Raw genomic sequence first — 24544 nt, 5'->3', positions numbered from 1 at the left:
TATTAAATACGATAACTAATATCAAGATGGAAGAGAAGATTATTGAGAACCCAACAGAGATAAGGAAATGTTTTCAAAAGTATTATAAACAGCTTTATAAAAAAGGAGAAAGAACAATTGGACAAGATAGAACAATTATTGGGCAAAAATGGACTGCAAAAGATTCCGTTTGATAAGATAACATCATTTAATTATAGAATTACAAATCAATAAGTGGAACATGACATAAATCAATTGAGAAACGACAAGGCACCAGGACCAGATGGACTGAAAATATAATAAGACGTTGAAAGACGTTCTGGGCTGCATCAATAGGAGTACAGCATCTAGATCAAGGGAAGTAATAGTACCACTGTATTCTGCTCTGGTCAGACCTCACCTGGAGTACTGTGTCCAGTTCTGGGCACCACAGTTCAAGAAGGATACTGACTAGCTGGAACGTGTCCAGAAGAGGGCAACCAAAATGGTCAAAGGCCTGGAAACAATGCCTTATGAGGAACGGCTTAGGGAGCTGTGTATGTTTAGCCTGGAGAAGAGAAGGTTAAGGGGTGATATGATAGTCATGTTCAAATATATAAAAGGATGTCATATAGAGGAGGGAACATCCTGACAATAAGAGCTGTTCGACAGTGGAATTTGCTGCCAAGAAGTGTGGTGGAGTCTTTAAGCAGAGGCTTGACAGGCATATGTCAACAATGCTTTGATGGTGTTTCTAAAAGATGGGTCAAACCGCTGCACTCCAAACATTGACTAGCTCCATCCACAGCTAGTCAACTGACTCACCAGAAGCCCCACCCCTCACTTCCAAGGTCACCTACAGGTCACCAGCCAGAAACAAACACACACACACAAAATCCAAGAGGCAGAAGCCCTAGAAAACAAGCACAAGCACACAAATAAGGAAACAAATAAGCACACAAACTTTCTCTCACACAGCCCCCAAAAAACCTCCTCTCACACAGCCCCAAAAAGTCAAACCCACAAAACCTACAGTGTCTACCAAGCTCAGCTCCCCTTGTGTTCCCTCCTCAGTCGCTGCACTCCAAACACTGACTAGCTAGTAAGAGCTATTTGACAGTGGAATTTGCTGCCAAGGAGTGTGGTGGAGTCTCCTTCTTTGGAGGTCTTTAAGCGGAGGCTTGACAGCCATCTGTCAGGAATGCTTTGATGGTGTTTCCTGCTTGGCAGGGGGTTGGACTGGATGGCCCTTGTGGTCTCTTCCAACTCTATGATTCTAAGCCCAGACCATGTCATTACCGAGGAGGCAGGTTTTGTCATTGTTTGAAGACCATTGTTTGAAGACCATCCCTGCCTCCGGGTCTGGTCTTGACTGGAAGGATACTGGAATCAACAAGGGAGATCCACATGACCTGAAGGTGCTGCTGTGCAATGCCAGGTCAATGATTCACAAGACAGCGGTCATCCAGGACTTGATCGTGGATAAAGGACCTGAAGCACATTGACATGTTCTTGCCACTGCTTGTCTATCAGGATTTTTATTATTTGATGGGAAGTGAGTTCATTGCTGTGACAGCAGCAGGAGGAGGAGGAGGAGGAGACTTTCTACTCCAGAACAAGAACTATGTTGGGTGAGTAAGGCTGAGAGACTTGAGAGAAGTGTGACTAGCCCAAGGTCACCCAGCAGCTGCATGGGGAGGAGCGGAGAGGCGAACCCGGTTCCCCAGATTAGGAGTCCATTGCTCTTAACCACAGCTCTTTCCACATTCCAATCACTGATAGAGTTTCTCTCCTTTATGAATTCTTTGATGGGAAGTGAGACAATCCTTCTGCCTGAAGCTCTTTCTCCCCTGTATGAATTCTTTGATGGGAAGTGAGTTCATTGCTGTAACTGAAGAAGAGGAGGAGGAGGAGTAGTTTGAATTTGATATCCCGCTTTTTCACTATGCTAAGTAGTCTCAAAGCGGCTAACAATCTCTTTTTCCTTCCTCCACCACAACAAGCACTCTGTTAGGTGAGTGAGGCTGAAAAACTTCAGAGATATGTGAGTAGCCCAAGGAAACCCAGCAGCTGCATGTGGAGGAGCGGGGAATCATATTATGAGTTCACTGCTCTTAACCACTACACCTGTGTTGTCTTTTTCCTTTCTTTTGGGTTTCTCCCCTGTATGAATTCTTTGGTGGGAACTGAGACTGTGGCTCTGACTGAAACTCTTTCCACATTCCAAGCACTGATAGGGTTTCTCTCCTCTATGAATTCTTTGATGGGAAGTGAGACAATCCTTCCGCCTGAAGCTCTTTCCACATTCCACACACTGATAAGGTTTCTCCCCTGTATGAACTCTTTGATGGGAAGTGAGTTTACCCCTCCCACGAAATCTCTTTCCACATTCCAAGCATTGATGGGGTTTCTCCCCAGTATGAACTATTTGATGGGAATTGAGATGGCCCCTTTGAGTGAAGCTCTTTCCACATTCCAAGCATTGATAGGGTTTCTCACCTGTATGAGTTCTTTGATGGGAAGCGAGTTTTCCACTCTCACTAAAGCCCTTTCCACATTCCTGGCACTGATAGGGTTTCTCCCCTGTATGAATTTTATGATGCAAAGTGAGACTGGTACTTACTCTGAAGTTCTTTCCACATTCAAAGCACTGATAGGGTTTCTCACTTGTATGAATTCTATGATGGGAAGTGAGACCGGTGCTCTGACTGAAGCTCTTTCCACATTCATGGCAATGAAAAGGTTGCTCCCCTGTATGAATTCTTTGATGGGAAGTGAGAGTCTTACTGTGACGGAAGCTCTTTCCACATTCCAAGCACTGATAGGGTTTCTCCCCTGTATGAGTTCTTCGATGGGAAGCGAGTTTTCCACTCTCAGTAAAGCTCTTTCCACATTCCAAGCACTGATAGGGTGTCTCCCCTGTATGAATTCTTTGATGTTTAGTGAGATTGCTCCTCTGACTGAAACACTTTCCACATTGCAAACACTGATGGGGTTTATCCCCTGAATGAATTCTTTGATGGGAAGTGAGCTCTGAGCTTTGACTGAAGCTCTTTCCACATTCCAAACACTGATAGGGTTTCTCCCCTGTATGAATTCTTTGATGCAAAGTGAGACTGGCACTTACTCTGAAGCTCTTTCCAAATTCAAAGCACTGATAGGGTTTCTCCCCTGTATGAATTCTTTGATGGGAGGTGAGTTCTGAGCTCTGTCTGAAGCTCTTTCCACATTCCAAGCACTGATAGGGTGTCTCCCCTGTATGAATTCTTTGATGCAAAGTGAGACTGGCACTTACTCTGAAGCTCTTTCCAAATTCAAAGCACTGATAGGGTTTCTCCCCTGTATGAATTCTTTGATGGGAGGTGAGTTCTGAGCTCTGACTGAAGCACTTTCCGCATTGCAAACACTGATAGGGTTTCTCCCCTGTATGAAGTCTTTGGTGGAAAGTGAGAATGTCCTTCCGACTGAAGCTCTTTCCACTTTCCAAGCACTGATAGGGTTTCTCCCCTTTATGAATTCTTTGATGGGAAGTGAGACTGTGGCTGTGGCTGAAGCTCTTTCCGCATTCCAAGCACTGATAGGGTTTCTCCCCTGTATGAATTCTTTGATGGGAAGTGAGACTGTTGCTCTGACTGAAGCTCTTTCCGCATTCCAAGCACTGATAGGGTTTCTCCCCTGTATGAATTCTTTGATGGGAAGTTAGATTGCTCTTCTGACTGAAGCTCTTCCCACATTCCAAGCACTCATATAATTTCTCTCCGCTCTTTGTTCTGTCATGTGAAGTGAGCCTATCCCTCCGAATGAAGCTCTTTCTTTTATGGGAGGTGGACTGGGAGCTCTGGCGGATGTTCTCTCCATACTCTGAATATTTATATAACTTCTCTGCTATATGGATTCTGTTGTGTTCCCCCTTGTTCTTCCCTTCCAATTCATCACCATCTGCAATTAAGAGAGAAGTTAATTAATCAGAAGGGTGGTGATAATGGGTGATTGGCTGATAGGTGTGGTAAACCTGTTGATGACTGTTAACGACAGGTTATCATGTATAATGAGATAAGAATCCAATGTCTCTATTCAGACCAGGTCTCTCCATGGAGTTTGATAATAAGTTGTAATTCAGCAACTTCTCTTTCCAGTCAATTTCTGAAATTCTTTTGTAATAATGAATTATTACTTTAATAATGAATTATTATATTAATGAATGCTTGTGATAGAGGAAGAACTGAATATAATTAGTTGTGAGGCCTTACTATAATTTTCAATGCCTTTGTTGGCTGGTATTTATTGAGATATTTCTTGGCTTTTATCGGGCATAGATCTTGTTTGGCTCAATCATGGAATTCTCTTCATCTCCAAGGCCTGTCATCTATTTGGTCAACAAAATGCCGACAGAAGAAAAAACAAAAACAACAAACCTGAAGTTTCTTCAACTTCCCTAAAAATTCTGAAGATGACATTTAAAAAGGCCTGGGTAGTTCAGACAACCCCTTCATGGATCACTGCCTTGTTGTGGCGAAGGGGCTTAAATAACTTAGAGAAGTTATGTTTTGACCAAACGTGATCCCCCTGGAGAAGGACCCGCCAAGCCACTCCAGTATCCCTGCCAAGAAAACTCCATGGATGTGTATTTCCGCTGCAATTTGCTCCAAAAGAGCCCCCCCCCCGGAAATGCAATAAAGCCAAATGGCTGTCCAACGAGGCCTTACAAATAGCGGGGGAGAGGAGGCAAGCAAAATGCAAGGGAGATAGGGGAAGATACAGGAAACTGAATGCAGATTTCCAAAAAATAGCAAGGAGAGACAAGAGGGCCTTCTTAAACGAGCAATGCAAAGAAATAGAGGAAAGCAATAGAATGGGGGAAACCAGAGATCTCTTCAAGAAAATTGGAGATATGAAAGGAACATCACTGCAGATGGTGGCAGCAGTCACAAAATTAAAAGACGCCCGCTTCTTGGGAGAAAAGCAATGGCAAACCTAGACAGCATCTTAAAAAGCAGAGACATCACCTTGCCTACAAAGGTCCGTATAGTTAAAGCTATGGTTTCCCCAGTAGTGATGTATGGAAGTGAGAGCTGGACCATAAAGAAGGCTGATCGCTGAAGAATTGATGCTTTTGAATTATGGTGCTGGAGGAGACTCTTGAGAGTCCCATGGACTGCAAGAAGATCAAACCTATCCATTCTGAAGGAAATCAGCCTTGAGTGCTCACTGGAAGGACAGATCCTGAAGCTGAGGCTCCAATACTTTGGCCACCTCATGAGAAAAGAAGACTCCCTGGAAAAGACCCTGATGTTGGGAAAGATTGAGGGCACAAGGAGAAGGGGACGACAGAGGACGATATGGTTGGACAGTGTTCTCGAAGCTACAAACATGAGTTTGACCAAACTGCGGGAGGCAATGGAAGACAGGAGTGCCTGGCATGCTCTGGTCCATGGGGTCACGAAGAGTCGGACACGACTAAATGACTAAACAACAAAACTTCAGACAAGCCTGGTCATTGATTAAAAAGGCATGACTAGAAGAATATTCACAGAGAAAACAGTTGATATCCCTCCATTCATGGTTCACAGTGGGGATGTTAGAATCCCAAATGATATTTGTCTCCATCAAAATAGTGGAGGTTCATCACATAGAGCAGGCACGGCCAATAGGTCGATCGCGATCTACCAGTCGCTCGCCAGGAAGTGTCTGGTCGATCGTGGGTAGATCGTGGGTTCCTTAGTGATGGCCAGTCTAAAAGAAAAAGAGAGAGCTGTCCCCCTAAAAAACCCTCAATAACTCTTTTCTCTCCACCCCCCTCCCAAAAAAAGTTAAATAACAATGGGCAATTGCAGGGAGAGATCCTTCCCTCTTGCCGAAACAGAACTCACCAGTATGTGTGTGAGTGCGTTGCACAGAGTGGCTGGATTGCTCCTCCTCCCTTCTCCCGGTAGAGAGGGAGGTGTGTGTGTGTGAATTTGTGTGTGTGCGTGCGTGAGATGGCTCAGCTTCCCTCAGGATGTAACAGAGATGCTGGTTTGCCAGCGCCCTGAGTGAGTAGCTAGAGGGAAGCGGGAGCCGCGACTCACAGAGGGATTTCCCCCCTGTCCCTGTCGTTTTGAGCCACTGGGAGCCAGCTAGGAGCCAGTCTCTCTTTCTCCCGCTGGGGGGGGGAGAGATGGATGGGTGCTCCTAGCTGGGGGGGGGGAGAGGTGGATGGGTGCTCCTTGCTAGCTCCTACCTGGGGGCGAGAGAGATGGATGGGATCTCCTAGCTGGCTCCTAGCTGGGGGGTGAGAGAGAGGTGGATGGGTGCTCCTTGCTGGCTCCCAGCTAGGGGGGTGGGGGAGAAATGGATTGGCGACATGATTAGCATAGTTTCATCCTACAAAACAAAATTTAAGTTAATGATGGCTGACCTTACAATCAAATTTTTTAATCACTTTCCTAATATGCAGGACCATCTTGGGTGGGGGATCCTGACTTCAAACAGAGAAGTATTTGGCTGAAATTGGTTCTGTTATTCTGGAGTTAGAATTTTTTTTTGGCCACTTCCAAAAAATTGAATTAATTGTAGAGTACATGTCATTTCCATTCAAATCTGATTTGGACATTTAAAAAATTATCTGTGCATATTACTCGTTGTGCAAAATATCTATTGAAAATGAGATATTAACTCTGAAAAATGACATTTTTCTGAGGGCCCGTGCAGAAGAAGAACCATTTTGGAAGTTTGTGCCCAGACAGAAATTTCCAAATTTGAGAAGATGCAGTGAAATTTTACACTCATGTTTTGGTTCTACTTATTTATGTGAATCTGCATTTTCATATTTAAAAATGACAAAGAGTAAGCAACGTTCAAACATGACAGATGAGCACCTTAAGGATTCCCTGAAGCTGGCCCTGACACAGTACTTGCCTGATATCAAACAGTTGATTAACGAAATGGTGATGCAGGTGTCACACTAACAATGGATGAAGACATGTATTTTTAAAGAAATTTTGATAGGTACAGGGGCGTTGCTAGCCACTCCGTTACCTGGGGCAGCAAACGCGGAGGCACCCCAGGGGCAGGGCACCGCTCCGCAGCGTCATGACGTAATGACGCATTCGTCATGACATCATGACGCTCTCCCTGGGTGGAGTTGAGGGGTGGGCCAGCGAGGGCATCACAAGCATCGCCTCACTGGCCAGCCCGTCACCTCCACCCAGGGAGGGAGGGCGGCTCCGCAGCAGGGAGAGAGAGCGACCTCAACTCCACCCAGGGAGAGCAGGCAGCGTCAGTCCGGCTGATCAGATTGACTACGCACGTGCTGGATCCGACACGTGTGCAGTCAGTCTGATCGGGGGGCTGCTTAGCGTGAGTGGCGCTCCGTGGATCCGCTGCACACCAGCGGCACCCTGATCGGACTGACTGCGCACGCGTTGGATCCAGTGGTCCTATGATCCTTGTGTTTGAAAGCAAATAAAAGTTATTCCAATAAGAAAAGAAAAAGGCAACACATGGAGGCCCACAGGATCAGGATTCAGTTCCTGAAATGTGTGCGGAGAAGTCTGATCCATGGAAAATGTGTAAAAGGAAGTAACCTTAAGCCTGAACAGTATAAAGCCTATAACTTGCAACAGTGGAAAAAAAACAGCACTATTTGTTACATTTCATTGGAAGAAGAACCAAAACTCCTTGTTTACATTTGTTATAAGGTTTCTTTGCAACCTGTTTTCTCAAATAAAACCCACTGGCATCAGGGAGAGAAAGTGATGTTGCGCCGTTTCAGCTTCCAATTAGCTCTTCCAATCGCAAGAGTCAATCAAAAGCCACGCATCGGAAGTAGAACAGACTTCCAGAACGGATTCCGACTATACAGCTGTATTCCTAGCTCAAATTGCCTGCAGGGGACAAAGGCTCAGGCAGGCAGCAGGTGGAGGAACCTGAAATGGTGCTCCCCTTCTCCATCTCCATCCGCCTGCCTGCCTCCCCCCACCTCCAAGCTGAGCAAGCCCCAATACCTCTCTGGCTTCATCCCTCCATGTCCCCATCTCCACTCCCCTGGGACTCACCAGATCTCTCGCAGGTCCCTGGGAGGGAACGCTTGGAGGTTGTGGGGAGGGATGCAGGAGACAACCTCACCAGGTCAACCGTCCACCGTCCACCTTCCATCTTTGCTAGCTTTGCAGGATCCGTCTCTTTCATCCTTCCTAAGGAGTCGAGGAGCCCAAACAAGCTGCAGGGTCCTGGGAGAGAGGAAGAAGCAAAGGGAGCTTCAGAGGCCCTGCAGGGATTCTCCTGTCCAGATATTCTCCTGCCCCTGGGGAACGGAAGCCCCATTTCTAAACATCTCCAGTGATTCCAATTTCTTCGGTATGCTGCTCACCCCACTTCATAAGCTGGCATGGTCTGCACAGTAGTGACCTGAGAGTAGATCCCAATAAACTCAGTGGGGATAATTGACAGAACTTGGTGCAAAAAATAGTCACCATCCTGTCCCTGAACCTCAAAACTGCAACCCCAGAGCCTGGGCAGGAAATAGCAGAGTAGCTATTACATCTAGGTGCCCTCATGCTAGGTGCTTTGTATATAGAGCCCTGTTGACGCTCTTTGAGCTCTCTCATTGCAAGCCAGGCAGGTGTTGTGGCCGTATTTGCCTCTGTCAGGGGTTGCATGGGTACCAAATCTGTGCATGGAAGCAGAGGAGCTGGTGATGCCACATTTCTGAATAATCTTGAGACTAATACACCCCTCCTCCTCCTTCGATATTCCCTGTGCTTATACACCATCTTCACAAGTCTCTCGAAACGTGGCCCCCACCCTGCCATGGAAGCCATCAAAGTATAGATCTTCCACATGTCCTAAATCTGTTGTGGTCTTAAGAACACCAGGCATGTAGGCCCTTTAAAAACTCCAGAGGGGAGCTTTATGCTCCTCTTGTGACAAGATTCCCAAAGGGTTAGGGTAGCTTGATAGAACTAGCTTATTTTGAGACTACACCAATTTCCACATTCTTGTTTATCAAAACCCACAGACACTCGGCTAGATTTCCCCCCAGAATATTTTATAAGCACCTATCAGGATGACAAGAATTTTATTACAGTTAGCCAAAAAGGATTTTATGCGTTCCATGTCCCCTGTTAGTAGTACAAGCCATGCAATGACTGATACCCCCCCCCCATTTTGTCCCAGAAGGTTGGGAGGAGTCTTTTATACTTGCATTAGCATTTCCTGTGGATAGTTCTGAACTTTGCTTTCATATTAGTTCATCTACTTGTTTACCCTGAATAGGGGAGAGACATGTTTTGTTGCATCTGGGACAGAATAAGTGGTCGGGTTTTTGCTGCTGCAGATGCAGAAGGGCTTTTATTTCTTCTCCCTGGGCTCCTCCCATGTGCAAATGTTTCCGACTGGCAGCAGCCTATTTGCATGTTCAGTTTCCCTTGACCCAAAGCCCCATAAAGGAAGGCTTAGCAGAGAGGAAAAGGAGGACCCTCTGCTCCCGACTTGGGGGTCTCCCCCCACGGTGCACGATCTGAACAGGGACCCCCCCATGCACCTTCCCTGCACCCCTGGGACCCCATTCTCCCCATTGCACCTTCAGGGGGAAGAGAGAGAGAGGAGACTCACCCGATTCCACGAGGGGCACCGAGGAAGCTTTTGCAAATGAGAGAAAACAACGCAACCTCCTCTCTGCCTGCAGGAAGCGATATGGGAGGGAGGGAATTTAGCCATTGAGAACCTTGACCCCCTCCCCCTTCACTTCCTGTCCTCTCTAGGAATCCAGCTTTGCTCCTTTTAACCCTTGCAAAGCCGAGGGCACCCCCTCCCTCTCCCTTCCTGCAGTATTCCTGCTTCTGCGCCTGCGCTCAAGGGGCTGCCCCCCTTCCATCTCCTCCATCTGTGCCAAGGGCTCTGCCCCAAGGCGCCCACATCTGATCCAGACTAACCGAAAGGGAGACGGGGGTGAGGGTGGCCATGGGGGGTTAGCTTGTCTCTCCCCCTCCCCCAACATAGAGACTCCTGGATGGATCCCAAGGAAAGGCTGGGATGGAGAAGAGGCTCCAACATGGTAAAAAGGTAAAGGGCAGGGCATAGCTGCCAAGTTTTCCCTTTTCTCCCGAGGAAGCCTATTCAGCATAAGGGAAAATCCCTTAAAAAAAGGGATAACTTGGCAGCTATGGTAAAGGGGCCCCTGACCAATCAGGTCCAGTCGTGCCCGACTCTGGGGTTGCGGCGCTCATCTCTCGGCCTCCTCTCCTTCGCCTGGTTCCCTGAGGGAGTTTTCCCCCTGAGTCTCCCTCTTGGCTGCTCCCCCTCCCAGCTTCTCCTTCATTTCTCATTCCTTCTCTTCATGTTCCCCCCCCCATTGTTTGGGGGCAGCTGGATTCCCCCCCCCCTCCCATGGCCATACAGGCCCTGGAGGAACCCATGGAGGCGGCATGGCCAGGAGATGACGTTTCCCGCCCTTTTTCGAAAAAGGCGGGAAAGCCATGTTGTTTCTTCTGGAGGCCCCAGCTGCTCCCAGAGACGCCATGGCTCCTCTGTGGGCCTCGTGGGTCCCACACTCTCGGGGGAGGGGGGTCTCTCCTCCCAGCTGCAGGAGGGCGACACCTTCGGGTGCCAGCGCTCATGGGGCGTCCTCAGCCGCCTTCCTGCTGTTCTAAGCAAAAATCTGCTCTTATTCCCTTATGGCAGGCATGTCCAACAGGTAGATCGTGATCCACCGGTAGATCACTGGACGTCTGTGGTAGATCACCAGTAGATCAGTGGCTCCCCCCAAATAAGTTAAATTTTTTTGACTCCCCTTAAAAAAAAACTCAACATCTTTGCCCTGCACCCCTAAAATGACCTGAACCACCAAAAACTGGGCTTTCCTTCCTAAAAAAGCTCAATGTCAATGTTGCTTTCCTCCTCCCTAAAGAAGCTCAACAACTTTTACATGAACCCCCCCAAAAACAGGACTTTCCTTCCTAAAAAAGCTCAACAACTTTGACCTGAACCCCCAAAGAGGGGGTAGATCACTGCCAGTTTTTAACTGTGAGTAGATCGCAGTCTCTTGGAAGTTGGCCACCCCTGCCTTATGAGGTACACAAGAGCCTTATTGGGTTCTCCATCGGTCGGAGAATATATAACAGAGGCCAACCAGAGAAGTTTGAGAAGCAAAACCTTTATCTGCTGTTGCAACAGGGTCCTTCCCCTCACACAGGAGAACAAGGAAGGAACCCAGAACAAAAGAGAACCTCCACTTTTATCAGTTTCCCCATCACCAAGAAACGCCCCCAAGACATCATTCCTACGTCACAGCTATGTAATCAATACCTCACAAAAAGGAGTGTTCAAGGTAGAAATCTGAGCACTTTTGACACCTCTCCTAGTCCTATCACCCCTCCCAGGTGTGAATTCCTGAACACAAAGAGAAATTAAAATTTTCGTAAGGGTTGCTCACTGTCTTTTGTTCAGAGGAGTCTTCCATTGTGAATGAGGTACCATTGATGGGGAATTATGGCTCCCAAGTTGCTAGTCATGTGGAAATGTGTGCATATGCTGATCCTTAAGCCTTCCTTAAGGCAGGGTTGAGTCCAAGCGGGAGGGGTGAGGGTCTTTGAAGCGGAGCGGAGACGGGGAAGATGGCGTTGAACAGGATTCTGGGTATCATGGGTGTACCCAGCATGGGGCAGGGGGGTGCAGCTGCCCCCCTAGAAAGCCAAACTGCGGGCCCGACTAGGGAAGCAAATACCCTGCGCAGGCACCCCGCTTGTTGACACGGGAGGGGAGGGGGGAGGAAACGCTGCTGGTGCCGTGGCTCCGCGGTGGTGGCTCCTCCTCTCAGCCCGCCCTGCCTACATTTGCACCAATTCCCGCCCACTAAAGCCTTCGCGCCTCCCAATGGAAAGCCCTGCCGGGCGGCAACCTCTCCTGCCTAAGAGTTCTGCTGGGCTGGCAAGTGAAGGAGATGCGGCTCCCTGCATTGGTTGCAGCCGTTGCCACGCTCAGTCTCCCGGTAGGCTGCACTGCGATCGTCTGTGCCGCGGGCTGGGAATCGCCCCCTTCCACCCTCCGCACCCCCCTACCCCCCTGAGTTAGGAGTTGCTACTGAGACTCCTCCTGGGCCGGGAGAGGAAGTGCATCGACAGGAGCCAGTTCAGCCTCGGCGGGCAGAGGCCCGCAAAGGAGGAGTGGGGGGCGGCACCCGAAGGCAGTGGTCGTGGCTGCTGCAAGGAAACTGCGTGGGAGTGTTTGCGCCGGATTGCCGGCAGCAGGAGTAGCCCAGCGGCAGTGACCCTTCCTCGCCACCCCCCACCCCCGGCAATAGGAAAGGAGCTGCCTTGGGGGACGGCACAGCTCTCCGCTCCCCCTGCGTGCATTGCCCTCTCCGGGCATTGGCTGCTGTTTCCTTCTTTGCAATGCCCCCCCAGCCGCTCTCCCTTGCTGCCCCTGCCGAGAGAGGGGCGTTGAGGGCGGGGGAGCCGCTGCCGCTGTAGGATCGCAGCTGGGGGGGCTCGCTCGCCTGCGCTGCGCCACCCCACCTTTCCCATCTTTTGCTCCCGTGCGATGGGGAGGCGGTGGTGGCAGCTTCTTCTTCTTTGAGGGTCTCAGCTTGGCGGAGGGGGGTCCCCAGTATCCTCCCAGGCCATGGGGGGGTGGCCCCCCAGGACTAGCAGGCCACTGAGCTCCTTCCCCAATCCAGATATATAGGGTGGGAACTGGCAAGGCTTCGGTGGGACCTGGAGGAGGGAAAGCGGGGCCCAAAGGGGTTTTTCAGGGGGGTGGCTAGCCATAAATGGATGGGAGCGGTGTTTTCAGAGCAGGGCTGTCTTAAGCATACCTGGCGCCCTGACACCGTGGTGTGATGGATCCCTCTGGCGCCCCCGCCCCGTTTCCCGGCGCGGCAGGCGCAGCTCACTGCGCGGCTGCCACCTGCAGGGCCGGAACCCTGCGCAACCCAGCCTGGCCGTAGGGCTGGCCCTGGGCCAGGGGGTGCTGCCCACCCCCTGTTGTGACGCCCCTGCGCGCGGCGGAGGCGGCCCCAGGCCTGCGTGCCTCCGGAAAGCAGCCTGAAGCCGCTGAACAGCTGAGAGGCGCGCCTGGGGCGGCCTCCGCCGCGCCTCTCAGCGGGTGCAGTGGCGTCCCTGGTGGCCTGGCGCCCCGCGCCACCGGACCCGGGCTTAGAGACGGCCCTGCTTCAGAGCAGGGAAATTTCATGTGAGAGAGTTTAGGGGGTTCATGTAGCCCCGCCCACTTTGTGGCCCCTCCCATGCCTTGGCCCCGCCCCTGAACGACCATGGCTTGCCTCCCCCCCCCTAGTTTTGATCGTGGGTACGCCCCTGCTGGGTATTGCAGCTGTCAAATTCGGTCACCTCTCTCTGTTCATTAATAATGGTGTCCTGATTCTCCCCCCCCCCCTAATTTTCTATAACACTGCCATGGTGGCTTGGCCTCCGTACAGCAGCCTCTCTCCTCACCAGACCACTTCTGGCTCCTAAGGGGACGTATATGGATGGCTCTCGCTTGTTCTTCCCCCTCAGGCAGTAGTTCAACAGGAGAAGTCGCTCCCTTTCCGGATCCCTGTGGGTCTCAGGGGGCCACTGGAGCCCAGTGGGGGGACTCAGGGGAACTGGCTCAACTGGGGTCCTCCCAGTCCAGCCCAGACAAGAAAGAGAGCTCTCAGAAGAGGAAGCCATTGCGGAGAAGAACCGGACTTGGCTGCTGAGGGTCTCCTGCCTTTCTTCCAAGGCTTCCTGGGGGCTGCAATGGCCAGAGGAAGAGGCAGGCCCCCCACCCTGAATCCCCTGCAGACCCCTGGGGAGCAACCAGAGCTCTTCCTCTTGCCATGGCTAAGCCTGCCTCAGTTTCCTTCCCCAAGGCCTTGGAGGAACCTTGGGGTGCGGAAGGAGGGACCCCAAAAGGAGTTTAGGTTCCTGGGAAATGGGGAAAGGAACATTATGTTGCATCTTTCCAGATGAGTCCAGGAATGGCCTCCAAGGTCCAGGGACTGATTTGCCCTGGCTTCCTCCTCGGAGGTCCCTTCAGAAGTAGAAGGGGTCCCAGGTCTCCATGGGGGGAACGGGGAGAAGCACCCCTGAGGCCTGTGTTCGAGGCAGAGTCTTTCGCCTTTTACGCCCCAACGACCTTCTCTGTGGTGTTTATGTGAGCTCTAGAGATGGGATCACATACAGATCCTCCTCTTTAGGGATTTCTGCTCCTTCCTTGCCTAGGGAAGCAGCCTCCGTGGCATGCAAGGGGAGGCGGGGCACATTGATACACCAACAATATATCAATTTCGATAAACGTTGTGTCGTGACATCACAAAAATGTCTCTATACATGTGTGAGTACAACAGTTGTGACCGCGCCACCCACCAGTCAGCCGTTGGCGTTTGACGAGAGCAGATGTTGTGGCCATATTTAATAATAATAATAATAATAATAATAATAATAATAATCTGTCGGGGGTTGCATTGGGACCAAATATTTGGGGAAGCTTTCCATCTCCAATTGGTAGGAAAAAGGATTCAGTAACCTGCTGTTAGTTGGGGTAGGGTTACCAGACGTCCCCGTTTCCTGGGGACAGTCCCTGGATTTGTAAATCTTTCCCCAGACAAATTGTGTCCGCATAATGTCCCCAGATTCCATTAAATGTCCCTGGGAAATGTGGCAGCAGCACACTGCGCTTGGGATACTGATGTTCATGCTCATCCCTCCCCTTTATGCCCCTTTCTCTTTGGGGCACACCAGCCGTGCTTGGATTTTGCGTGTTTCTTCCGCTCATTTTTCTTTCGGCTATGAAGTCATGGGCTGTTGTGGGGGGAACAGAAGCCCTGCACGGATTGCTGGTAAAATGCGGGCTAGACAATGCTACCATTCAGTGGATTTGTAACTGGCTGACTGACCGAACCCAAAGGGTGCTCATCAATGGCTCCTCTTCATCCTGGAGAGTAGTGACTAGTGGGGTGCCACAGGGTTCTGTCTTGGGCCCAGTCTTATTCAACATCTTTATCAATGACTTGGATGATGGGCTTGAGGGCATCCTGAGCAAGTTTACAGATGACACCAAATTGGGAGGGGTGGCTAATACCCCAGAGGACAGGATCACATTTCAAAATGACCTTAACAGATTAGACAACTGGGCCAAAGCAAACCATATGATTTTTAACAAGGAGAAATGTAACGTACTACACTTGGGCAAAAAATAATAATGAGATGTTGACCTCCTGAGAACTCGCCCCCTCCCTGGCTTGGCAGAGAGGACAAAGGAGGCTCCTCTGCTCCCTGACTTGGGGGTCTCCCCCCACCATGCATGATCTGAACAGGGGCCCCCATTAACCCTCCCTCCATCCCTCGGACCCCTTTCTCCCCATTGCACCCTCTGGGGGAAGAGAGAGGAGACTCACCCGATTCCAGGAGGGGCTTTTGCTAAGGCTAGAGAATAAACCAGCCCCCTCTCGGCTGACAGGCAGAGATGTGGGAGGGAGGGAGGGAATTCAGCCATGGAGGACCTTGCCCCCTCCCCCTTCACTGTCCTCTCTAGGAATCCAGCTCTACTCCTTTTAACCCTTGCAAAGCCGAGACCTTTCCTCCCTCTCCCTGCAGTTTTTCTGCACCTGCGCTTACATGTTTCCCTCTCTCCCTCCCCCATCTCCTCCACGGAGCCCAAACCACCTTCTATGCGTCATTGGAGGCTGGATGACAGAGGGCAACCGCTTGGCGCACGGGCGCCCCCTGCAGGCAGGCAGGCAGTACACCGCTGGCTACAAGATCTCCTGCAATGATTTTGCAATTTTTTTTGCAGATAAAATTGCTCAGATTTGGGAAGAGGTAGACTCCACTGTGGCAGCAGGGCCATGGTGGGAGAGGGCTAGAGTCCTGCCTAGTCAAGTTGTGTGGGATCAATTCTAATCTGTTACCTCCGAGGATGTGGGTGGGCTGCTTGGACGAGTGAAACCAACCACCTGTCTCCTTGATTCTTGCCCATCCTGGCTCAAAAAAGCAGGCGGGAAGGGCTGGGCAATGGGCTATGCAGGGTGGTGAATGCTTCGCTCAGTGAAGGAGCCTTCCCAGACCCGCTGAAAGAGGTGGTTAATAAACAGCTTCTTTAAAAAACACCCAGTCTCAAATCTTCCATTTTTGGGCAAGGTGACTGAGTGGGTGGTTGCTAAGAAACTCCAGGCATGACTTGTTGTTGTTTAGTCGTTTAGTTGTGTCCGACTCTTCGTGACCCCATGGACCATAGCACGCCAGGCACTCCTGTCTTGCACTGCCTCCCGTAGTTTGGTCAAACTCATGTTCGTAGCTTCGAGAACACTGTCCAACCATCTCGTCCTCTGTCGTCCCCTTCTCCTAGTGCCCTCAATCTTTCCCAACATCAGAGTCTTTTCCAAGGATTCTTCTCTTCTCATGAGGTGGCCAAAGTATTGGAGCCTCAGCTTCACGATCTGTCCTTCCAGGGAGCACTCAGGGCTGATTTCCTTAAAAATTGATAGGTTTGATCTTCTAGCAGTCCATGGGACTCTCAAGAGTCTCCTCCAGCACCATAATTCAAAAGCATCAATTCTTCGGCGATCAGCCTTCTTTATGGTCCAGCTCTCACTTCCATACATCACTACTGGGAAAACCATAGCTTTAACTATACGGACCTTTGTCGGCAAGGTGATGTCTCTGCTTTTTAAGATGCTGTCTAGGTTTGTCATTGCTTTTCTCCCAAGAAGCAGGCGTCTTTTAATTTCGTGACTGCTGTCACCATCTGCAGTGATCAAGGAGCCCAAGAAAGTAAAATCTCTCACTGCCTCCATTTCTTCCCCTTCTATTTGCCAGGAGGTGATGGGACCAGTGGCCATGATCTTGGGTTTTTTGATGTTGAGCTTCAGACCATATTTTGCGCTCTCCTCTTTCACCCTCATTAAAAGGTTCTTTAATTCCTCCTCACTTTCTGCCATCAAGGTTGTGTCATCTGCATATCTGAGGTTGTTTATATTTCTTCCGGCAATCTTAATTCCGGCATGGGATTCATCTAGTCCAGTCTTTCGCATGATGAATTCTGCATATAAGTTAAATAAGCAGGGAGACAATATACAACCTTGTCGTACTCCTTTCCCAATTTTGAACCAATCAGTTGTTCCATATCCAGTTCTAACTGTAGCTTCTTGTCCCACATAGAGATTTCTCAGGAGACAGATGAGGTGATCAGGCACTCCCATTTCTTTAAGAACTTGCCATAGTTTGCTGTGGTCGACACAGTCAAAGGCTTTTGCATAGTCAATGAAGCAGAAGTAGACGTTTTTCTGGAACTCTCTAGCTTTCTCCATAATCCAGCGCATGTTTGCTATTTGGTCTCTGGTTCCTCTGCCCTTTCGAAATCCAGCTTGCACTTCTGGGAGTTCTCGGTCCACATACTGCCTAAGCCTGCCTTGTAGAATTTTAAGCATAACCTTGCTAGCGTGTGAAATGAGCGCAATTGTGCGGTAGTTGGAGCATTCTTTTTTTTTTAAAACATAATTTTTATTGATTTTACAGATTACAAAAGATGGTACATACATATACACCTTTTCCACCTTCTTCCCACCCCCCTCCATGGGTCCTCCCCTGCCACAGAAGTATCCCACGCAGGTGAACAGTCAGAAGTGGTCCATTTTATGATTGGGTTTCTGTCCTCCTCCCCCTCCCCTGCCCCCGAAGCCCCCCCCTGCCACCAGGGAGCTCCAGTGAACCAGGGCAGTACGCAGGAGTTCATCCATCCAACCATCTATTGTCATACCAAAAAAAAAGAAAATACAAAAAGAGAAAAAGAGAAAAAAGAGAAGAAGAAAAAAAGACAAAAAGGAAAAAAGACAAAAACAAAAAATCATCATAATTGTTAAATTCATAATTGTTAAACCATATTTTGTGGGCTTCCCCACCCTCCCCCCTTCCCCGGTTTTCCTCCCTTATTTATCATCTTCAACAGTTTCATAGTTCATATTTTATAACATACACCTTTATATCTTATACCACTTTTAAACTAACTATTATCATTTTCGCCTAATGTCCAATCACTGAAAAATCAAACTCCCATTTTTTCTTTCCGTGCCTAATTTTTACCCCCTCTATAGGCCTCCATATTTTCACCTTTTTCCAGAATCAATTCACTTTTTAAACCTATAACTATTCCCAAACTAACCTTACACCCCCCGAGTACCGGCTCCACCCCACCAATCCAGCAAGTTCCATAGTCAGCAGTCCAGTTATAATCCTATTAACCCATCCTTACAGTCACAACTTCACTTTCCCTTCACCCCACCCCCTGTTTACAGTCTTTTGCCATCCAGGCCTCCATATCAGACCCCTGAGCTTCTTCTCTTCTCTGCTTAATTTTTCCTTCTTCCCTGTGGTCATTCTGGAGTTCCAGTAAATCCAATCGTGCCCCCCTCGAAGGGGAGGCACTCCATCCAACTTTTTGTAGAGTAAAATCATCATTTTTTTCGTGGTGGGCTTCATTTTGTGTTAAATCATCACAGTCCTCATCATTGTCATTCTCACATTCGTCTTCTTCAGTTTCAAAAGCTTCATCTTCTAAGAAATCATATTCTGCCATCACCATCTGGAATTGTTGCTGTAACTCTTGCCGTTGTGTCTCCTCTTGACATAGTTCTATTCTTGCTTCCCACATTAAGGTCAAAACAGTCCGCTGAAACTCAGGCGGGTACCTTTTTGTTGACATAGTTCAGTCCTGTCAAGGTCAAAACTTGTCACATGTGGTGGAATATGATCGCAGTCTATTTTCTCGACTCCATTTTAACAAGCTGGCTGCATTCTTAAAAATAAAGTTCGAACTCACATTTCAAAAGCATATAGACCAAAAAAGAATTTCCAAAAAGTCCAGAGATAAAGATAGAAATAAAATTTAACTATAAATCCTGATCAGCTCACTGGGTTGTCTGGGCTGCCGGCTCCCAAGGAAAAGAAAGGTCTTTCTTAGTCTTAACCTCTTTCTGCAGGGCATTTACATCCACAGTCTCTCTCCCCTTTTACCCTGCATTTAGGGGAGATTCTCTTTGATGCCTTTGAGGAATCCTTTTAAGTTAAAATCTTCTGTTTACGGCTTCGGGTTTCTGTTTACTGTCTCTTATGTTACCGTAGGGGGGGTGTGGCTTCCTCTTTTCCCCTCTCTCCCAGGTCCAAATTGTTGCCTTAATTTACATTCCAAAGAATCCAAATTACTCACAGTCTATTCATTTGCTGAATGTTCTTTGAAGAATTGGCCACCTCCACTTCCCAGACTCGCAGCTTCGCACTCTCAGAGCAGCAATGTCAGCCTGTCCGCCGCGGTTCACCTCCTCGCTCTCGGGGGCTTAAACAAAGCCGATCCGGGGAGGAGAGAGCCTGCTTTTGGCGCCGCCAGGCAAAATCCGTCCCCAAAAAGCTCGATTTGGGGCTTTTAAGGAGGTTTCGCTTCGCTGGAACGATTCCCTCCACCTCTGAGGCGCCGAGGTCCGCTCCGCTGAGCGGACCCCCGTCTGAGCAAGATGGCGTGGTCAACCGGAAGCCCGTTGGAGCATTCTTTGGCACTGCCCTTCTTTGGAATTGGGATGTAGACTGATCTTCTCCAATCCTCTGGCCATTGCTGAGTTTTCCAAACTTGCTGTCTTTGTCCATGGAGTTTTCTTGGCAGGGATACTGGAGTGGCTTGCCAGTTCCTTCTCCAGGTGGATCACGTTTAGTCAAAACTCTCCACTATGACCTGTCCATCTTGGGTGGCCCTGCATGGCATAGCTCATAGCTTCTCTGAGTTATTCAAGCCCCTTCGCCACGACAAGGCATTGATCCATGAAGGGGCCAGGCATGACTAGCGCAGGCATAGGCAAACTCTGCATACTACTCCCATCATCTCTTGTTAACAGGACCACTGGTCAGGGATGATGGGAATTGTAGTCCCAAAACATCTGGAGGGCTGAGTTTGCCCATGCCTGGCCTAGAGGATGTGGACCATTTGCATCCCTTCCAATCTGGATTCAGGCCACATCATGGGACTGAAACTGCCTTGGTCGCGCTGGTCAATGATCTCAAATGGGCTAGAGTGTTCGGAACCCTTGGCTTTCACTTGTGGGGTGCCTCTAGGTTCCACCCTCTCCCCCATGCTTTTCAACATCTATATGAAGCCACTGGGAGAGATCATCAGGGGATTTGGGCTGGGTGTTCATCAGTATGCAGATGATACCCAGCTCTACCTCTCTTTCACATCAGAACCAGTGAAGGCAGTGAAAGTCCTGTGTGAGTGCCTGGAAACGGTTGGAGGATGAATGGCAATTAACAGATGGAGGACAAGACAGAAGTACTGTTTTGGGGGGGCAGGGGACAGGCCGGTGTGGGGGGACTCCCTGGTCCTGAATGGGGTAACTGTTTCCCTGAAGGACCAGGTGCGCAGCCTGGGGGTCATGTTGGACTCACAGGCGCATGTTAATTCTGTTTTCAGGGCAGCTGTCTACCAGCTCCATCTGGTAAGCAGGCTGATATCCTCCCTGCCTGCAGACAGTCTCGCCAGAGTGGTGCATGCTCTAGTTAGCTCCCACTTGGACTACTTTAATGTGCTCTACGTGGGGCTACCTTTGTTTTTGCTTTTGCTTTTCAACACCCACGTTGTTGTTGTTTTTTGTTTTGTTTTCCAGGTGGTCAGACCTCACCTGGAGTACTGTGTCCAGTTCTGGGCACCTCAGTTCAAGAAGGATACTGACAAGCTGGAACGTGTCCAGAGGAGGGCAACCAAAATGGTCAAAGGCTTGGAAACAATGCCTTATGAGGAACGGCTTAGGGAGCTGGGTATGTTTAGCCTGGAGAAGAGAAGGTTAAGGGGTGATATGATAGCCATGTTCAAATATATAAAAGGATGTCATATAGAGGGAGAAAGGTTGTTTTCTGCTACTCCAGAGAAGCGGACACGGAGCAATGGATTCAAGCTACAAGAAAGAAGATTCCACCTAAACATTAGGAAGAACTTCCTGACAGTAAGAACTGTTCGGCAGTGGAATTTGCTCCCAAGGAGTGTGGTGGAGTCTCCTTCTTTGGAGGTCTTTAAGTGGAGGTTTGATAGCCACCTGTCAGGAACGCTTTGATGGTGTTTCCTACTTGGCAGGGGGGTTGGACTGGATGTCCCTTGTGGCCTCTTCCAACTCTATGATTCTATGAAATAATATTCATTTTAAAACAATACGAAATACAAAAATCACAAAAACAAAAAGACAAAAAAACAAAAATAAAACATATTAAAAAAAACATATAGAACATATAAAAATCTTTCATTTTTACTTGACATTGTAGACTTCCTCAATTCCCCCCTCACTGAGTCCATTTTTAAATCCAATTTAAGCAATTTCCATATTATATCTTACATCATTTTAACATATTTTTTTCATTATCTCTCAACTATTCCTAATCTATAAACATCAACTATCCTTAACCTATAATTCATCAGTTATTCCAAATCAGAAATTATTTTCCCAACCATCTATCTTCTATTTCACCCCTTAGCCTAAAATTTATTCCCAAAAATTATCCACAAATTCAAATATTACTTCTTCTATCCTAATAACTTTTCAACACTTAGATCTGATTCAAAGCACCCTCCCCTGGACTCGAGATCTCCCAGACGATTCTTCTGCCATCTCTTGGACTTGTTCCAAAATGAACTGTATGCAGTTCTTATCCATTTGTAGACTTGTTGTTTTGACTGGCTGCATCCTTTGTCTTCTCATATTTCAGTGGAAGGGGTGGGTTGATGTGCCAGAGGCGGTGCAATACTCTTTTGTTCCAATTTCCTTCAAAAATTATGTCTGAGCTGGTTCCTTAATCTATTTTGCAAAATCCACTTTCCTTGTTGCTTCTAAAGTCTTTCAAAACTCTTCATCTTGTTAAATCTGCTATTTTAAAACCCAGTTCAAAAGTTCAGAGGCTCACCATAATTGATAGCTTCCTTGTCTGTTTAACATCACAATGGCGGCTGGTCGCTGCTTCCAGGGTCTTGTCCCCAGGTTGTAAAAGGGCTTGTTTATTATCAGCTGTAAAAGTCTTGCAGAGATCAAAAAAACAATTCCCCTTCCCTTGGCTCTGCCACCAAAGGGAAGGGGTTCAGATTAGGAAATCTCAATGTCTCATTCACACACAGCGGCTGCAGGCAAGGTAACTGTGCCACGGCTGTCTCAGTGGGGGGGGGGCAACCTCCGTTTCCTTTTTTAATTCCCCTCCCTTCATCAAATTCTTCTTGTTCAAATGTAAATTTTACTCACAGTTCCAATTAATGCTTTGGAGGTATCCGTCGCTCAGTTGTCCCCGGCACAGAGCTTTGCGCCTCAGAGGAAGCAAAACAACCCAAGGCTCTACCCCGCTCAGCCTGCTCACAGCGCTCCTAAAGAGGGGCTTACCAGGCAGCTAGCAGGACTCTGCGGGGCTCAGCTGGGTGTCCATGTCCCGGGAACGCTTGATCCGGGGGTTCTCTGGGGGAGCCGCAGTGCTCATACGGCTCTCCCCTCCCCTCTGGGGCGTTGGGGACCTTGGAGCTCAAGGTTTCCCTCGCCGATTGACAAATGACGGCAGACCGGAAGTGCCTGTATGAATTCTTTGATGGGATGTCAGGCTGTTTTTGTGACGAAAGCTTTTTCCACATTCCTGGCAGTGATAGGGTTTCTCCCCATTATGAATTCTTTGATGGGAAGTGAGACTATCCCTCCGACTGAAGCTCTTTCTACAGTCCAAGCATTTATAAGGCTTCTCCCCTGTATGAACTCTTTGATGGGAAATGAGTTTACCCTTCCCACGAAATCTCTTTCCACATTCCAAGCATTGATGGGGTTTCTCCCCAGTATGAACTATTTGATGGGAATGGAGATGGCCCCTTTGGGTGAAGCTCTTTCCACATTCCAAGCATTGATAGGGTTTCTCACCTGTATGAATTCTTCGATGGGAAGCGAGTTTTCCACTCTCACTAAAGCTCTTTCCACATTCCTGGCACTGATAGGGTTTCTCACCTGTATGAATTCTTTGATGTTTAGTGAGACTGTGGCTGTAACTGAAGCTCTTTCCACATTGGAAGCATTTATATGGTTTCTGACCTGTATGAATTTTTTGATGGGAAGTGAGATTGGTACTCGCTCTGAAGCTCTTTCCACATTCATGGCAATGAAAAGGTTTGTTCCCTGTATGAATTCTTTGATGTGAAGTAAGACTGGTCTTCCAACTGAAACTTTTTCCACATTCCAAGCACTGATAGGGTTTCTCCCCTTTATGAATTCTTTGATGAAAAGTGAGAATTTGGCTGTGACGGAAGCTCTTTCCACATTCCAAACACTGATAGGGTTTCTCTCCTGTATGAATTCTTTGATGGGATGTCAGACTGTTTTTATGACGAAAGCTTTTTCCACATTCCTGGCAGTGATAGGGTTTCTCCCCTGTATGCATTCTTTGGTGGGAAGTGAGCTCTGAGCTCTGTGTGAAGCTCTTTCCACATTCCAAGCACTGGTAGGGTTTCTCCCCTGTATGAATTCTTTGATGGGAAGTGAGATAGTGCCTGTGACTGAAACTCTTTCCACATTGCAAACACTGATAGGGTTTCTCCCCGGTATGAATTCTTTGATGGGAAGTGAGTTCTGAGCTCTGTCTGAAGCTCTTTCCACATTCCCAGCACTGATAGGGTGTCTCCCCTGTATGAATTCTTTGATGGGAAGTGAGATTGCTCCTCTGACTGAAGCACTTTCCACATTGCAAACACTGAAAGGGTTTCTCCCCTGTGTGAATTCTTTGATGGGTATTGAGACTATCCTTCCGATTGAAGCTCTTTCCACATTCGAAGCACTGATAGAGTTTCTCCCCTGTATGAATTATTTGATGGGAAATGAAACACTTATTCTGATTGAAGCTCTTTCCACATTTTTTGCACTTATACAGTTTCTTTACACTGTGAGTTTTTTCGTGTGAAGTCAGGGTATCCCTCCTAACTAAGCTCTTTCTTTGATGGGAGGGGGACTGGGAGCTCTGACGGATGTTCTCTCCACACTCTGAATATTTATCTGACTTCTCCGCTATGTGGATTCCGTTGTGGTCCCCCTTGTTCTTCCCTTCCAATTCATCACCATCTGCAATGAAGAGAGAAGCTAATTAGAGCCTCAGAAAGAAATTAAGCACCAGATTATTTAACAATGTTAATGAATGCTTGTGATAGAGGAAGAACTGAAAATAATTAGTTACCTGGCCTCACTATAATTTTTACTAACTTTGTTGGCTGGTATTTATTGAGATATTTCTTGGCTTTAATCTGGGATAGATCTTGTTTGGCTCAGTCATGGAATTATCTTCATCTCCAAGGCCAGTCATCTCTTTGGTCAACAAAATGCAGACAGAAGCAAAAACAAAAACAACAAACCTGACAGAAGTTACTTCAACTACCCTAAAAATTCTGAAGATAACATTTAAAAAGGCCTGGGTGGTTCAGACAAGCCTCGTCAAGCCTGGTCGTTCGTTGCTTTAAAAAGCTTGAATAAATGAAGAATATTTGCAGAGAAAACAGTTGATATCTCTGCATTCAGGATTCACAGTGGGGATGTTGGAATCCAGAAGAAGAAGAAGAAGAAGAAGAAGAAGAAGAAGAAGAAGAAGAAGAA

General features: G+C 48.2%; 1 protein-coding gene across 1 annotated transcript in view; it reads right to left on the bottom strand.

Moving 5' to 3' along the window:
• Positions 1-1706: 1706 nt before the first annotated feature.
• Positions 1707-24544, bottom strand: part of LOC118081436 (zinc finger protein OZF-like) — a 67047-nt gene continuing 44209 nt past the window's right edge. The window contains exons 4-5 of the mRNA XM_060268663.1: positions 22832-24019; positions 1707-3633 (exon numbers count right to left, since the gene is read on the bottom strand). Of these exons, the coding sequence (XP_060124646.1) occupies positions 2051-3633; positions 22832-24019 (2771 nt within the window). The 3' untranslated portion in view covers positions 1707-2050. The remainder of the gene's footprint in view (positions 3634-22831; positions 24020-24544) is intronic.

The sequence above is a fragment of the Zootoca vivipara genome, chromosome 2 (assembly GCF_963506605.1).
Source record: "Zootoca vivipara chromosome 2, rZooViv1.1, whole genome shotgun sequence".
Lineage (NCBI taxonomy): Eukaryota > Metazoa > Chordata > Lepidosauria > Squamata > Lacertidae > Zootoca > Zootoca vivipara.
Note: the sequence above shows the minus strand (reverse complement) of the source record. Positions and strands in the feature narration are given on the sequence as shown.